The 17,859-nt window shown below is 39.4% G+C and overlaps 1 protein-coding gene across 4 annotated transcripts in view; it reads right to left on the reverse strand.

Moving 5' to 3' along the window:
• The window catches only part of BCAR3 (BCAR3 adaptor protein, NSP family member), a 113,124-nt gene that overhangs the window by 43,669 nt on the left and 51,596 nt on the right, over positions 1-17,859 (reverse strand). For 2 of the 4 annotated variants that reach the window (XM_087730511.1, XM_087730512.1), the window contains one exon: positions 10,285-10,612. In XM_087730511.1, coding sequence (XP_087586637.1) covers positions 10,285-10,604 — 320 coding nt within the window. In that variant the 5' untranslated portion in view covers positions 10,605-10,612. Of the gene's footprint in view, positions 1-10,284; positions 10,613-16,006; positions 16,090-16,904; positions 17,395-17,859 lie in introns of those variants that run through there. The other 2 variants (XM_087730513.1, XM_009468262.2) reach the window with 2 other exon arrangements.

Raw genomic sequence — 17,859 nt, forward strand, 5'->3', positions numbered from 1 at the left:
AATCTACCCCATTTTTTCCACCTTTCCCAAATCAATTTCTGCTTCTGCACCACATACAGTACTGGTCTCTACAACCTGTTCAAAAGCTCAGAGTAGGCACCCCCATCCTTTTTCCCGTTATTTTCCTTAATATTTAGGAGTCCCAGAGCCAAAACTCTGTTCTTCAAAGCCCTTCTTAGATCGTCTATTCTCAAGACTGTTACAATGTCATGAAAGTAGTGGTTGGGCGGCAAGACTGTTGCTTACCCAAAATGGTCACCGTTTCTACGAACTCTTCTATATATGTGCTGCTGCCTGTCAGCTTATACCTTCAGCTGGCAACTCTTTACAGTCAGTGCTTTCGTTGCTGTAGTTATTGAGAATCTAGCTCCGCAAATTTTTAAGTGTTCAAAAATAATTAAACCTTGGAAAATGAATACGCACATTCCCAAAAGACTGACAAATGCTCAGTAGAACCACAGACTCCATCAATCCATCTGAAATTCATGTCAATCTAGGTACAGTTTATTCACAAAGCATGGTTGTCACTTGGCTTATATGTCTTTCAGAAACGTGTATTTGGACTGAAGCATAGGAAAGTTAATCCTTTGCTTTAGTACTGAATAAGATGATGGTGGGAGGAAGAACTGTCCTCTCTGTCTATTCCCTTAGCCCAGTTTAAGCAGCTTATTACATCAAATGCCTCTCTACCTTGGATATTGCGCGTGAGCATTAGGAATACATCCCCCTATATGACATTTAACTACACTGGGGATATTCTACTCAATTTCACTGATTTCCTCCTAACTAACAGAAATTTATAATCCTGTATTACAGTTGATCACTCATCTCCCCTCCTCACCTCCCATCATCAAAATAAGATTGTATTTTGACAAGTTTGCACCGGTGAGCTGTAACAAGCTCAGAACACAACTCCAAGAACACGCAACCTTAGCACAAAAAAGTGGCAAAAAGTGGGCACAGAAGTACCGTTCCTTTATTGGAGCTGGTTAGCAAACATTAGGGACACTTGATGTTAATTTCATGTGTCTGTATGTTTCTGTGCTAAGTGAACTTGTTTCTGCAGCAGTAGTTGAAATTCTTCAAATGTGGAAGTGTCAAATTATCTTATTACCAGAACAGACATGAAAAAACCACTAGCTCTACTCTTTTTTTCAGCTACAGAACAGAAAGCCTGAAAATCCTTTAAGAACAAAAAATTCTGAAGTGTAACAAAGCAGTTCCAAGGTACTAAGAAGGATAACAAGGGTATGGAAGAAGAGGAGTTGTGAAGAACTGACTGCAGCTTCTGTAATACTTTCAGAGGCCAGCAGGTATCTTGCAACCTATCATAAAAATACATATCAGACTGTAGCATGGGAGAAACTGCAATGCAGGATACCTTTTGCTAACAAACACTTCTTGCTAAAAGGAAGAAGTACAGCTACAAATGATAGTTTCACCCAGAAGGTGACAGATTACGGGTGCCTGGCAGCATATATGTAGTTGGTAAAACTTTTGATATAGAAATGGTCTTTCATAATCTAAAAATATAAGGACAGTTGTCCTAGTACAATATTGTCATGATCTCTTCTGATTTACCATGTTTTTAAAAAGAAGGCCTCTAAAATGATTGCTGCCCTGATTAAGAAAAGCGTTTACTAGAAGTAAGCACCTAAGTGCAGGTGAGAAAAAAGGTATTTTAAAATCGCAGTTGCCTTTTTGCTACGTGCTTTCTACCTGTCTTCATACAGGGACTGAAAAGAGTTACTTTCACATTTATCTGCAGGACTGTTGGTTGCTAGCCATACCGCTGTTAAGCCCTGCAGTAGTCATGGAAAGTGGATCTTTATTTAAAGCATAAAAGGGGCAGAAAGGAAAATGAATGACCACATGTGGACAGGAGGCAAGCTGAGGAAGCAATAGAGTACTTGGTACAAGTGAATAGAGCTCTCCAAAATCTTCACAAAACAGACCAGGAAACAGCAGAACTAGAAGAGAAACTTTGGGTATGATGGAAGGGTAATTCAAGAAACTTTCCACTACATACAATGTCCTCTGCGCAAAGAAGAAACTGCCTGAAAAGACAGAAGTTTTCAGGAAGTTTAAAAAAAAAAACCACAACCAAAAAACAAAAACCAAAAACAAACATACACTCATTTTGGTTGGGCTTTGATGAATTTGGGCCCAAGTTTACCTGGCAAGTCATTCATTAACAATAAGGTCCCAATCCCACAATTCATTTCAAACAATGATACAACTGTGCCCATCCCATATGGCACTTCATTTCCTCTGCTCAGAAGTTGAAGGACTGGGGTTTAATTAATCTCCAATACTGGAGAACTGGTCTCTCTTTTTGAGACATTTTGTCCCATTCCCATCATTACCCCCCACCCCCCCAAGGTCCCACATGTGCAGGTATTTGATAATTGTCACCTGTAGCCAGGTTTCCAAAATCCCCATAAAAAGCAAGAAGTGAAGCTTTGGTTCTGCAGGTCTCTGTCAAGCAAGCAAAGACAGCAGAAGTGAGCATCAATGGGAACAAAGGGGTGCAGTGTTGAGTAGAACTTCACGACAGAAGAATCTGACCCCAACAAGGGATGGAGGGGCTGGAAAGGAAAAGCAGACAAGACAAACCAGAAACGACCCCCCAAAAGTTAAATGATAAGAGGATTTGATACTGAATGCAAGCAGAGAACATTAGCTATTCTCTGCTTATACAACAGAGCATTCCTTCTGCCACAAACATCTACCAGCTTTAGTGGGTAGCTCTGCTCCACCTCTGAGACAGCAGAGGTCAGATTTGCAGGTGCATGTGAGAACAGGACAGATCAAGAGAAAGAATGGGAAATTCTGGGACAGAAAGCATGAAGCTTTGGCAACATCTAAGGAACCCTTTCTTTTGAAAAACCATTTATGTGTTCATGGAAGAAGTCAATGAGACATTCAGTAGCCCTAAATTCACCATACTTGTCTTACCCCTATTAAAAAACACAACCGCAAACTCACAAACAGTCTGGTTCAGGTTTTTTGGAAAACAAAACTCATACTAAGAGGAAGTTTCAGGCATTACACCAAACCCATAACTATTTTTATATAAAAAATTCTGTGGTTTTATAAAAATTTCCTCCCCGCCTTACCCTAAAATTTAAAGGGAACCAAAGGTATTGATCTTCTTCCTGCTAATCGTACAAATATTTTCATTCCTGAAGAACCGCACTGCATTCTACAAACCCAACAAACAGTATTATTTACTTTTTGTCACACAGGAAACATGTAAAATACTTATTTTACTTGACATACTCAAATCGTAACTTGATAAAATTTTATTTTTATTTTCAAAGTGCACCTAACTGTATGCTCTAAGTGAGCACACAGTATTCATAGAAAAAAGTAACACATATTCAAACTAAAATTATCCAACAAATAACATTTTCAAAATCACTGGCTAGAACAAAATAAATGCCGTCTAAATACCTGACCCACCACATTCTCAGAACCCAAAGCAAAACAGAATTTACAGCATCTGGAGAAGCAAAACAGGCTGCAAAATTCTAGCAAGGAAGAAGCAAATCCCTGAAGAGTGTGCTCCTCACCAAGTACTGCCTTGCCAGCTCTTTTCCCTTATCAATCAACTGTCAATTCAAGGACTTCAGGAGGTCTCATCTATTGTAATAATACCACTAAGAGGAACGGAAAAGTTTCAGGAACCCAGACTACAGTCATTAATGGCTTTATACCTCAAGACTAACACCTTGCTAACTTCCAAAGGTACTGCCCTCCAAGGAGAAGGTCCTGCAGAGGACAGTGATCCTGCTTAACTTTATACTGATGAAGTTACCCTATTAATGTCAGTGGTACTAGTCAAGTTTAAAATTGAACTTTTTTTTTTTTCCTGTACAGTTATACAAGATGAGACAAGTAGGCAAGTCTCACCCAACTAAACATGCAGAGCCTTGAAGATCAGAAATGTTGAAGAGTACAGAACATCCTAAATGACCAGATAAACTAATCTACTCTAGAATAACTCTGCTGCAGCAACAGAAAGTCCAATGCTAGATAATAGCACTTTATCTGAAATAATGGGGAAAAAAGCTGACATAGAAAAACAAGAGGAAAAAAAAAGTCTGCTGACCAGTACGCAAACTACGAGTCTGAAGTCTAGCTAAATATACATTTGGATATACCTATCATACCTTCAGAACTACAGAAACTAGGTGTATTCTTAGCGTCTGTATGTAGATGCTTAGGGTTAATCTATAAAATACATTTTAGTTTACGTGACATTTGCCACATTTTGAGCTTTTGCAACAGGGTTCAGTGAGCACTGGAAGATGTTAGAGCTACTGGTTTGCCCATTTCCTCAGTGAAAGAACCACGCTATAATCACAACCTGCCCCTCTGCCCCTCCCCACAACCACCAGATTCAATTTTTCTTTTTTTTTCCTAATTTTGCCTAGATCATGTTAAAAAAAATGCTGGATATGAACAGTTTATGTCTGAGATTTTGGTAGAGTAAAAAGAAGCTGTTATGCCTTACCTACCTACAAAAAGGAATAGTTTGTAGCCACATCAATAAAAAGAGAAGTAGTGTTGCAGCTACAGCTGCATTCAGGACTTTCAACACAGCCAAGAATTTACAGGGCTTGAAAACACAGAATCAAGACAGGAGAAAAGGAGAAAAGATTAAAATTAAAGCTCTGTAGTTACAACTCTACACTTCTAAATATATGGACAGTTAAAAGTAAAGCTTTAAAAACAAAGGGGGAGGGGAAAATCTAATTCTGACCAGCTGGTAGGTCAGAATCTCTCATGAACAGTGATACAACAAAGCATCCGGGGCATAATACGTAATTTAGAGAAATGTACAACGTATTTTGATTCCAAGCCAGTTCCAACAGTACAGCCCTACTGTTTATCAGTGACTCTATTTTTGAAATGTCAGTATAGACAAAGAATGGAATTTGAACAAAAAATCTTCTTTGCAAGTGTGAACAGATGAAATGGTTACTGGAAAGACAGCTAGTAAACAGGAATTAAACCAGCACGTATTCACAAACATCCTGCATAATGGAAAACAGCCAGTGTAAATTAATGTCAACTTTGTCTGAAGGCTTTAATTAGCATGAAAACTTAGAGCGATCATTTCTGGCAGATGGTGTGCTTCAACACTTCCTAGGGGAAGGCTCAGCAGAGGGAAGATAGTGATTTAATGGAGATGTGTGACCATATAGTTTCTTCTAAAATATCCAAAGCTCTACTCTTCAGAGAATCCCATGCTACACATACAGGGCAAAGACAAAATTAACTCATCTTTCTTTCCATCAAATGCTAAAATTTCTCATACACATACTTTTATCAGTCAAGTATCTTTACTAAAAAGTCTAAGTTGAAGAAGAAACGCTATGAATATCCTAACCATGGTAAAAGTCTTTGTTGATGTTTATTCTATACTAAGTACTGAAAAATACATGCAGCAGCACCCATGACTAGGGAATGGATTTTTGTGTGTCTTGTAAAAGCACTAATTTCAACTTAAAACCCCAACTGGAGGGAAAACCTTCAGAATGTGTCTTATGCTCCTTTTTCTTCTTCTTTCCCTGGCATGTGGATTGACTTACCAATAATGGACAGCATATATGGAGCCCTATTGAAATTCAATCAAGATATAAGCCTTGCATGAGAAACATGTCTTTTGGAATCAGACTCCTAGTTTTTATGAAACTGTTTGTTAGATTTTTTTATTACAAAGTTTAGGAACACAGAATAGTATAGCTGTCAGCTGCCAGACAATCCAGGAAGCAATTACTTGTTCTGCTATCTCTTGCAATCACACTGCCTCGTGAAACAGAGAGCGCAGTATCAATACTGGAATCTAGTTTTGCTTTGGAATACTTGCAAAAGATTCTTTGCAAAAATCTTTACTCCATTCCATCCTCTTAACAATCCCTAGAAATCCCTTGCCCCTCTACAATGAAGAAACATTTAAGCATGTTTGTACCAGAGCCAGTACCAGACTCACAGAGGCAACTACTACCTTAACCCAAGACTACATGGGCACTGTTGACATCCAACTGAAATGATGTAGTGTTGAGATTGGTCTTTGACAGCAGCCTTCATAACTACATTCAAACTTGCTGTGATAGTGCTAGTTCTGCATTGCTTTTAGGTCTTGTTTATCTGAGGGATACTTGGCTGGATTAATGAAAAAGCATGAATATACCACAAGTCTGTTAAACTGGAATGCCAGTCAGGGAGAACCGTAATCATCCAAGCGCACAGGTAGTTCCAAGTGACACCATTTCTTCTGTTAATTCAGTGCAAGTTCAAGTTTGTGCTTTTAACAACTTGAGGCTATGACTTATCACCTCTCTGATTTTTGCCCAAATGTAGATACATGACAAATCTTCCTCATCTTCTACAGCCTTGTGATGTGCTTGGTCACAGAAAAACTGAAGTGAGTTTGACATTTCCAATATTAATTTATTTGAAATGAAATATGTCTTGTAAGACCTATACAGAGTTTAAAATTATGCAAATAATTGAGCTAGCATTGCCTATGAAAACCAGGAAAGTATTGGGGGCAGGGGGGAAGAACCACTTACCCTTCCCAAAACACTAGAATAGAGAAACAAGAATTATTCTACTTTCCTGGGAGAGATACTAGTCAAGATAGCTGCACAAGACCATGAGTATCAGCATAGTGAAATGAAGCATTTGATATAGCAAATACAGCCGGGTACTCTTTGCCTCAGTAAGAAGAGTAAGAAAGATGTCTGGGCTGACCCTCTTCTTCATCCACACAAGGGTGAAACTTTAATAATTAAAAAGAGCTTGGAAATTCTGGGTTTCCTGATGGCAGCTACAAGAGGAAGGCCAAAGAAAGACTACAGGTTCTGGCAATATATATGCATTGAAAAAATGTTTGTTTTAAATAAAGGTATCATAATATAAAGTGAAGCTAATTAAACAAAGATAACCCATGGACCTGGTATCAAAGGGAAATGCCAATTGTGCTTTATTTAGGTTTAATTGTCAACATCAGGTAATAAAGAATATTACACACAAGCAGCTTTACAGTTTTACAGGCTAAAATAAGAATTCTCACTTGAAAGTTCTTCACTTTCAAGAGAGAATTCTTATTTTAGCCAATAAAACTAACTTTCAAGAACTTTCAAGAGCTCAGCTGCTTCTAACTTTGGCTATTTAATTATTTCCAAGAGACTAAAAATCAGATATAGGCTTTCTCAAGAAAAACATTTTCTCCCCTTGAACTAACTAGCGCAGGTGTACATTCCCAAACCAAACAGAAGAGAACATAACCTTATTGTATTGAAAGCTGACAAAATAATTTCTCCAAGTTTTCAGAAGTGACTATCAGGTTTGAAGAGACTTCATCTCATGTGTGTTTTGTTGGTTTGCTTGTTTTTTTCCCCCCTGAAACTGCATGAATTAGTTACTGTAACATTAGAAGAGTGCTTTTGTATGTCAGAATTTTATTTTTCCATGTTAATCCAGAACATACTAGAAATTCCGTAAAGACATACTATTTCTGGTCATACAGATGTAAAAATTCTGACAGTATATAGTCCTTCAAATAAATGACTGTACATACACTTCATCTTGGCTGCAGAGTAACGTAATTAGGTAGCTATAATATAAGACAGGAGAAGAGTTTCTGGAAATCAGAGGAGTTCCATTAGGAAGTGACACAATTCATTATCTTTTTCATATTCTCCTCACTTTGGCTTATTTTTTGTCCCACAAAATTATGTATTGTGTATTTATATATTAAAGATTACATTATTCATTTTGAATTATTGAAAAAGTTATCATAGTTACGTTTTTTATGTTAGAATTAATCAAACTTAAACTATGACATGCCTGAGTCACAGTTCAGTATAATCGGATCCATGTGCACATGAACACTGTAATCCTAATGACTATTAATTCTGGTCTACTGACATCAAATACAGCACTTGGGTTGAAAAATGCATCATGAGAAAGTTTGATTAAAATGTGTGTTCACACTTTTAATTTTTGTAAACAGCATTATAGTAATGAAAGACTCTTTTACTCCTGAATGAGAATATCCATTTAACGTTACATTATTTCACAAGTCCTACACTGAAAGAAAAATATTACAAGGCTTTGTGATAGAACTCTGAAAAGGTAAAACGGACTTCCCTATACTGTTAGTCCCGACTAATTTCAACATGAGTTTAAGCATTAGAATATATACTTTAGCATATATGGCAGAATGCTTATCACAGGAAAATCAGACTTGCTCTCTCAATTTTCTTTTACGTGTACTAAGGAAAGGTGCAGAGTCATCCCGAGAAGACTCAAGAAGTTATATATTTGCTGACTGTCAAGTTGGTAGTGTCTTCTGCTCTAATACAACTGGGCTGTCAGGTCAGGGAGCAGAACGTATAAAGATCCATTGTAAAAATTAGTAGAAAGCTAAAGTTAGAAGCTGTTACCATAGCATTCCGTGTGTGTTTTAGCAAAGCGACTGGAAGATCAAACACAGGGAACAGCACTTGCTGCTAAGACTCAAAAGACGCAAATTCTATTAACAGGCTGCACTAACAACATCCTTTGAATCTCTTAGTATTTCAAAAGCATCATGTTTGAATTCTAAGCAGGCAGAACTTCTTGACATTTTCCTCTCAAGCATTTTCTTCTTACTCTTATTGCTTGTGCAAAAGTGTTCTTCACAGGACAAGGGAAGTTATCAGTTACAAGTATAAATATATTTAATATGGAGGCTTTGGTCTCTCAAGAAAACAAAACATCTCTTGAAAATCATGTTTAGTAACTGCTCTTGAGAAGGAAGACATAAGATAAAACTTCAGTGTATACCACCATGTTCTTTTTATGGCAGCAGCACTGGCTGCTTGTGTTCTCTAAAAGTATGCAAATCAAAGAAGCAAATTATGTTAAAAAGCCAGTTCATATAAGCAGGTACAGCTCCGAGATCAGTGACAGAGGAATACTAAACACACTGAAGCCCTTTCTTCTTTCAAAGTGAATGGGGGATAGAGAAGAAAGACTTATTTTCAAGCGAGAAGAAAGCTTGATCCTGTATGCCGCAAGCAAAAAGCACACAAAAACCACTCTACACACACAGCCCCACATAATTAGAACTGTCTTCCCTCACGAGATTTGAGAACAAAAAAATCTTATAGTGATGGACACAGCAAAACTATAAATCCTAATTCAGAAGTTGTCATTTGGTTGTCTTTCCTCAACCTGTAACGCTGTCACCCAAGCAACGTAACACTCTCTCATCTTTGTGCCTTTAACTGATCCACTGTATTACACTGAATTTTTCTTGTGTTAGCTGGAAAATTTTTCCCATTTTATAGACCTCAATACGAGAACAAAAAAAGGACATTTACAAAACTAATTACTTTTTTGCAAGCAATGAAATATCAGTGATGATAACAGATTCCCAAAAGAAACGTTAGCTATGAAAGCATAATTTTTTCTCAAGAGTCATGGATGTTATAACCAGGAAGTCAGGCAAGAATAATACACAGGGATAATTTGCCATTAGCTCAGTGTATGTTGGGTTCCATTGAGTCCTCAAGAAAAACAGCTCACGTGTAGCTCTAGGTTGGAGGCAGCTGGAACACTGCTCTCTGTTTTCCCTCTGCACTCCATCCATAGAAGCATTGAATCCAAATCAAAACCAAATCAAAGTTTGAACAGTTTGACTTCCTGGTTAAAACTGCTCTGTTAGAACAATGCAAAAGGTCATTTCAAAGCAATTCAGTGACTTTTAAGAGTTTCCTCCATGGGAAATAGTACATGCAGCGCTATACTTTTTAAACATTCAGAGGCAAGACCTAGTCCTTAAAAATTATTTTTAAAAACTACACAGATGTCAAAAGACTAAAAATTCAAATCACTAGATCCCACAGAAAGAGTAGTATAGGACATTTTAAACAGGCATGAGTATTTAACAGCCCGCATACTGACTGATCTTATTGCAAAAGGAAAATTACTTTGAAGCCTGAGCTATTCAGTAAGTCAAAAAAGAAGAAATTCTCAGAATTCCCGAAATCCATGAATCAGATTCACTCCTCCCCCTCCCCACCCCACACATGTTTCACACTGGTTTTTGTCTGGCTTCTTCCATCAAGACCTGAATTGAGTACTAGAGAGAAAACTCAACCTCTGTTAGAATGCAGAGTTATAATAAACAGCTGCACTTATAACTGGACATTTAGAGGTCTAGAAAAATACATAATAATTCCTATGCAACAAACATATGCAAGTTAGGGTTTTACAAGGTACCTGGTATGGAGTTTGTTGCTCTTCCCATTTTGCAGAGGGTACTCTTCTATAACATCCTGCACACAAGGTGGCTGCTGCCAGTGTGTTCTGGTGTATGGCAGTGTTCCCATGTGGCTAAACATATCACAAGACCTAATAGGAATTGTCCCCTTCTTCTTCCTGGGGAGAGTGCCATGGATAGAGATGTCTTGAAAGGAGTCTGAGCGATGCTCAGTTGGTGAAGGTTTAGTGGTCAAAAGGTCCATGGAAGAAGCTAATGAGAACTGGTGGTTCACTGGGCCATTTCTTGGAAGACTTGAAAATTTTCCTGCAGCTATCATTTTTGGTTCTGGAAAAAACAAAACCAAGATTTATCATAGCATATCAATCAAAGCCCCCACTTTAATGGACGTTAAATAGTATGACTAACACAGGTATCTAGAACTGCACTTCTGCTTTCCTTTGAGGCAGTCGAATACCTCAAAACGCAGCCTTATTATAATTCAGTCACGTCGCTCCCAACTGCACATCAAGCACACGTGTACATTAACGTTCATACATGTGAAAAGTCACAACAAACAACAATCCATCTGGACACACATGCAAGAGCAGGCCCTGAGCAATTCTCCATTTTTATCCACAAAGTTCCTCCTTCTTGTTCCTTCACATCTTCTGAAGATTCAGACATCAACTTAGAATCATTAACAAAAAGCAAAGTTTTAAGAACATTTTGACAAAAAATAAAGGACGCTCTGCAGCTTGGTTTGGAAGAATAAGTTTCTAAACCCAGTAGTTGGCACACCGTGAGGAAGAAACTGTTTCTGAAGAGTCTTGCTCAAGTAATAAATCTAGCAGAGAACTGATCACATATTTCTAACAGGCTGTAAACTAAAGTGCTCTACCCAAGAGATAAGGGCAGGAGCAGATTACTGGAATTCTCTTCTTCAGCATGCACTGCCTGCTGGCTCAGATCGTTGTTGACATTAGGGATTTGCATAGCTGTCAGTCTCTTGTACAATCAATTATAGCTTGACGCACAGTGCAGGTTTTTCTGTTATGGTGAGCAAAAAAACTTCGTGAGACAAACACTTCAGGCACATTAAGAGATTGCTGTTCTGTTCCTCAAAAAATGCTGCCTTGTGCTCACTTTGTAGTGTTACATTACAGAAGACAGGCTACCTTATCCTATCTAGTTCTATTAGCTTGCAAAAGCCACTCTATGGAACATACACACAGACCTAAAGGTTAACCAGTCCTACGTTATTTAACCTAGGTGGTAGTCAACCAGGTGCTTCCTATAACAACTGAAAAAGGTACAGAAGCAGCAGAGATTGATATGAAATCAGAAAGCAGAAGAGCTTTTGGAAATAACAGTTATGGACAGGGAGCATCTGTTCTGACCTTGGTCAAGTTTCATGCTGAAAAATAAGAGTAGCACCCTGAAGGCCCAGCAGCCTGGAAGTCAGCTGCTTACAGTTGCACAAGAATTCCTCTGGTTTGGGGGAACGTGCAGGTGTCTCTAAGAAAACAGAGCTAGCTCTACAGTCCTCCCGCTCCTTTCTCCAGCCTCAGCATCACAGGTACTGTCGAAGTGTTGCTGCACTGAAGCTACTGTTACTCTACTCAGAGGTTATCACAACAGGCTTAGTTTTACAGTAACACTAAAGCTGATTTCAACTTTATGAAAGAATTCTGCTATTTCCAGTCAGCTGCATTACAGAGATTCACAGGCTGGATATGGTTTCCAGGCTTCAACAACAAATCCCTTCCCACTTCTCCCTTACTGAAGGTCCTACAATAGATACTCATTAATTACAGATGATAAATAATAATTAGATTTTTTTTTTTAATCTTCAATTTGCCAAGGCTCTGTCTGATCACAGCTACTAGGTACTATAGTAGAAAAGCCGCTGGAAATAGAATCTGTTTGACTTTGGTCAGGTTTCTTGTTGAAAAAAGTAGAAAAGAGTTGAGAAGTTAATAAGAACTGACATTTTTAGTTACACAGATCCAAATAGAATTCGAAATCCTAAAGAAACCAAACGCCACTCACAAAAAAATGTCTTCCATAAATTATCATATGGCCCTTGATGTGAAATACTAAATCACCTCTCCATTTATCAGAGGATACAGTTTCTGCTGGCTGGTATTAAAAATATCACGTAATTATTTTCAAAATAATAAAACAAAAGTGCTGTAAAGTCAGTTTTGCATTACAATTGTTCTAAGCAAAACAACTGGTCCAGAGATAGGAAGCTCTAAAATGCAAATGCTTACCACAAAGCTACAACCTCATATATATATAGCTAAAGCAAACTGACAGAGCTTGTTTCCAGTAAATTCAGCTTTATTATTAGAGAGGAATGATAAAAATTACCTCAAACAATGCAGGGGGGGAGGGAGGGAGGGAAGCTTCTTAGAATTCACACATTCATTTGAAAACTCAACTTTATATGTTTACTGTAGTAAGGCAACAAACACCAAAAGTCTGAAAAATTGGAGGCTAGCCTGCTCATATTGCACAAACATGTTGTTGTTCTCCTTTTTGGGGCTGCTGAGATTCTGTACTTAACCATCGTACTGTCTTATTGGTTTATAAAAAACACCTCCAAATCTCTGAATTCTGACTATTTAAGTGCAGGTTATCCAGTCAGAGAGATCTTCCTTAGGCTTTCCTGCAAGATTACTACTATGCTGAAATGGAACACATGAAATGTCATGCAAATGGGTATCAAAACCAAGCAGGCATCAATATAACCAATGAAAGCTTTGGTTTAGTAGTTGATACCAGATGAGTCCACGATAGGCTTACAATGACAATAAACTGTCAAACACTTCATGTTTGAGAATCCATATGGAAAGCTGAAAATTCCCTCTCCTAACCAAATCACAGGATAATTATTATAGCAATCCAGGTTTCCAACACAACAGTCTGAGAATTTTCAACAAATAAACAATGACCCTCTGAAGCACAGCATTTTCCATTTAACCTCCCCTCCTAAGAAGCCCTTCTTAAGAAAGGAAATGAAACTCCCTCAGTTATGTCCTAATTGTTGCACCTTTTAAGTCACTCAGTAACATCCCATGATTTACAAATTCGACACCCAATCCTCAAATTCACACCTGAGTTTTGCTTTAAGGAATCAAGTTAGAGTTCCAACATTAGTAAGAAATACCTACATTCAAGAACTTGCAAGACACTTAGCCACAATCATGTACGTACAGAAGCTTTGATAATATTTCAAACAATCCTCCCTGCAAAACCCCTCAAAAAAACCAAAACAAAACCCAAAAAACACAAACCCACAAGCAACAGGTCTGCTAACTTCCACCCATAAATTCATCTGCTTGCCTATCTGCTGGTGTACTATGTACCCTTCATAACCATAAGACAAGAACTACTACAAATAGCTGAGTAACAAAAGTCCTGTCAAACTATCCATACATTTTTCTCATATTGAATGTAAACACTGCAAGGAGGGAGCCTCTTCAGCTGAAGACTCTGGAATGTCTCAAATACTTTAGCATATGATTCAAAGACTTTACTAGATACAGAAACCTAGAAAATTTTACTCCCTAAGAGACAGGGTGCTTTGAACATCTGCCATCATGCAATCAAGAATGGAAACGGTGGAAATTATAGCAGAACGATAGCCCAAAAGGAACTGAAATTTAATCGTACACATTCCCATTTGTCAAAATGTAGCTTCTAACAAAACAGAGCGCTTCGGAAGTCATACAAGTTTCCTTTAACTAGATGCAAACAAGATTGACTCATGCCAATATAACGTTAAAAATGCCAGGTGAATTTGTATTTATATAGAGAGTGGCATTTCTCTTTCTTCAGTCTGTAATTTGGGAAAGTAGATGGGAATGGAATTGGCAGGAGTCAGATTGTAAATTCAGAGAATTGGAGGGCATGAAAGGTTTCCAGGTAACTTCTGACATCCTGTTTTTTTGTTATGAATGAGGGTGAGGGAATACAAACGAAGAAATCAACATGGCATTTAGGAAAACAGTATGAGTTTGGACACAGAATAAAATACATATCTGGTAGGCAAGACCAAACATGCATCAAGCTCTAATCCGATGGGGCACGCATGTCTTCACGTCATTGCTCAAAACAAAAAAGAACCATACGAACAATGAAACAAATATCCTTCGCTTCCCCAAAACAACATACAAAATATCCTTCTACTCCTGCCCTCTTGGCTTTGGGATGCAAAGAGAAACTTTCTGGCTCAACCTGTCTTCATGAAAACTTTCTGATGTTCACACAGTCTGAAGAAGTGTTCTGATGGTTCCTTCAACCTGATACAGGTACAAGAGTAAGCGTCCCTTCCATACCACAACATAACACAACTAGTGCCAACAGCGGCTACGTTATTGTTTCAATACATTGGAGGAGGGGAAGCCGGGGAAAGGGAAATCTCCAGTTCGGCCTCAGAGATTCATGAGTGGCCTAACGAACAGTCCAAGGCTGTATATGCTCATGCTAAGGGATACCTCAATAAAAGGAAACAGGAAAGCAATTTCAGAGTTCCGAATCAGACTCTCAAGCTATCTCAAAACTCTGAGTTATATCTAAACCAGTTTTGGACATTAAAAATTCAGATTTCTCTCAAAGTCTTATTGATCTGCAGTCCAGGTGATTCTTCCTGTTAGATCAAACTCTGAAGACTATACCTGGTGTTATTATATCACCAATGGTACAATATTTTACTCAAAGTCTTACCATGTCTTTATCATTATATATGCTATGAAGCTAAGAGGGCTTGAACGTGGTTTAATACATCCAACTAAAAAACAACTGCCTTATGTTCTCAGGTCTTTACAAGATGGAGACAACTTTTGTGAAAACCCTACTTACTTTTGACCCAGCAAACCTCCTTACAACCTCCTCCCACCCACCTGCCTTCCCTCCCTCAAAACCAGCAACAATAAATTATGATGAGTGGGAGATAAATTACTCTCTTCTCCCTGCTAAGTTACCTGGCACACTTGCATGCACTATGCAGATGCACACAGGAAAAAATGAAAGTGATCAACTCTAATAGTGAAGAAAGCCAAGTTCAGGACAAAACCCGGATCAATTTCCTCAGATTTATTTTTTGTCTAGTAAGAGAATAAGTTAGGGAACCAGAAGAAGCACGACTGAAAAGCCACTAAAGTTCACATATCATAGAAATACATACAGTTAAAACTATAGCCACTATAAACTCAAAGTAGATTACATGTTAATTGTCTCCCTAGAAGCAATGTAGTCTTCTTTGTTAGTATAACAAAAGAGAGAGGATTCCTGCTCCCAAAATGGCTTAGAAGCAGCTTTCTACAACCTGTATTTTTTGCTTTCTTTTTTTTAAAACACGATAAACTGATGCAGTAGCTGCTATAGCAAACAGGTCACAGGAGAAGAATATTACGGTGCAAGAACCTACAGCCTGTTATGATAAGGAGAAATAGACTGAGGAAAGCATAGGCAATAGTTCAAAGGCTTTAAGCTATTATCAGAAAAAACATGACTCTGTCAAACATCAAAAACTCCCCACAAGATTACAGCCAGGTCAGTGCTTCCAAAGGGTCTTGAAGTGCTATCAAAATATTCATGCTCTCTTTTTCTCTCCTTAGATATGTCACACAATCTCCATCCTCATACATCCTTGCAATATATCAACCTATTTAGAATGTTATATTTAACTATTATTCTCAGGCAACAGAAAGCACACAGGCTAAGATAAGTTACCTTTGAAATTTCTCTGTTTCGAGATGACAGAAACAGATAAACCCCACACTTCACGAGTTTTCACACGTGGAATGCCTTGATATCTATAAAAAATGCCACGAAAAAAAGTGATAATTGAAGAGGATTCGATAAGTAGAGACCTCCTTCATATACTATGAAATTATCTCAGAAACTTAAGTGCCTGACCAGTTAGCTCAGTAACCCTGAACGGTAGGAAGCCTTGACCTGAAATAAACATTCTCTCCCCATTTTGTTGGCAAAAATAGAGGACTTCATCAAGGTTACAGTCAAATCTAAGCGTTTTTCAGCTAATGCTTCAAAATACAAGCTTTTGTTTCTCCTCTAGTATAGGAAGTCATTTATTATTTTGCCTGCTCCTCTGTTGACACCATGTTCCTGAAAAAAACCCACAAAACGACCCACTCTAACTGAAAATGAAGTATTTAAAAAACCTTTTCAGCAGTAAGTACGCACTTAATTATTTTGAACTAACAACCGACTTACGGAAATTACAAATTTGGACGTAAAGAAGCGCTTTTTTTCACGCTCCTCTTTAACTGACAAAAAAAAAAAGGACACAGCTTTTCCTTACTCACTGAAGTACTTCGGTATCTCGAGTACACCAGTGTTTTATGTTTAAAGAATATTTAATAGATTTCCATGGGATTCATTCCCATAAAACCTAAGCATTGGATCAAACGTCTCAGTAGTTGCTGCCACAGCTATGGCATTTCTAGGAGTCCGCAAGGCAGCCGCTGCCAGGGTCGGGGCTCGCCCTGCTGCTCCGTTCCCTGCCCGGACAGAAGTGGAAGGACAGAGGGACGCTCACATACACGCTCACACGCAAAACCAGCTTTTCATTCTCTGCCCGAGAAGACAACGCTGTCCCCACAGTTACCAGTCTGATCGCTGCTGCTTCTTTCCAGGCTTTCTGGGGATTAGCTGGAGGTTTTGTCCCGGCCAAGCGATCTCCTGGCAGCGAGTCCCGTCCAGGTCCCTCGGGGCTGCGGAGCCCCGCGGGCGGCGGTGCCGGGGGGAGCGGGCAACCGGAGGCCGGACCCGCAACAAGCAGCGGTCCGGAGCGCTTCCAGTAAACGAACTGGGACGTTCTCGGGAGCGCCCAAGGTATGGCCGTGCCGCGGGAGGAGCCGGCGCGTACACTTGCACCAGCCCGCCCTAAAGAAGCGCAGTCCGCGATAACTAAACTAAGGGTGACCCAGCCGGAGCCTTCTAAGGGCGCCTTATCGCTCCCCGGCCCGGGCCGCGGAAGCACGGACCTGGTTCCGTGACTCTCAGGTTTTCACCCCAGCAAAACGAGACCGCCTGCCAGGCGCCAGCCCCCCCGGCCCCGCGGTGCGTGCAGCGGCTCAGGCAGCCCCGCGGCCGCAGGCGCTGTGAGCGGCGCAGCCCGCGCCCGGCCGTGATTTACGGCTGCCCAACCCCACCCCTCCGCGGGCGGCTCAGGCCGAGTCTCGCCGGGGCCGAACCCCCGGCACACACACGCCATTTACATGCCGTGACCTCTCCTTGCCCTTTTCCACGGATTTAAGACCTTGACTTCCAGAATTTCGCCCCCCAAATTAGCGCTACGGCAAAAATTATCCGTTTCCCAAATACACCCTGTTCACGGACAATTCAGAGTCTATCACACATACAATTCACCCACGTTGGCAGACGGCCCCCTCATCCCACCGCCTTACGTGAGGTTTGTGCAACAGGTTCGTGGTATAAAACGCATTTTCTAAAACAAAGAGTCAAATAGCCGTAAAGGATCGACAGCTACCGACAGAACAGACGGCTAGTTAACCTCCCTTCGTAAAGTATACCCGTTAAAACAATCGGATAAGGACAGA

Source organism: Nipponia nippon, unplaced genomic scaffold (assembly GCF_047370975.1).
Source record: "Nipponia nippon isolate SJK-2023a ecotype South Korea unplaced genomic scaffold, ASM4737097v1 scaffold_5, whole genome shotgun sequence".
NCBI classification, from domain to species: Eukaryota; Metazoa; Chordata; class Aves; order Pelecaniformes; family Threskiornithidae; genus Nipponia; species Nipponia nippon.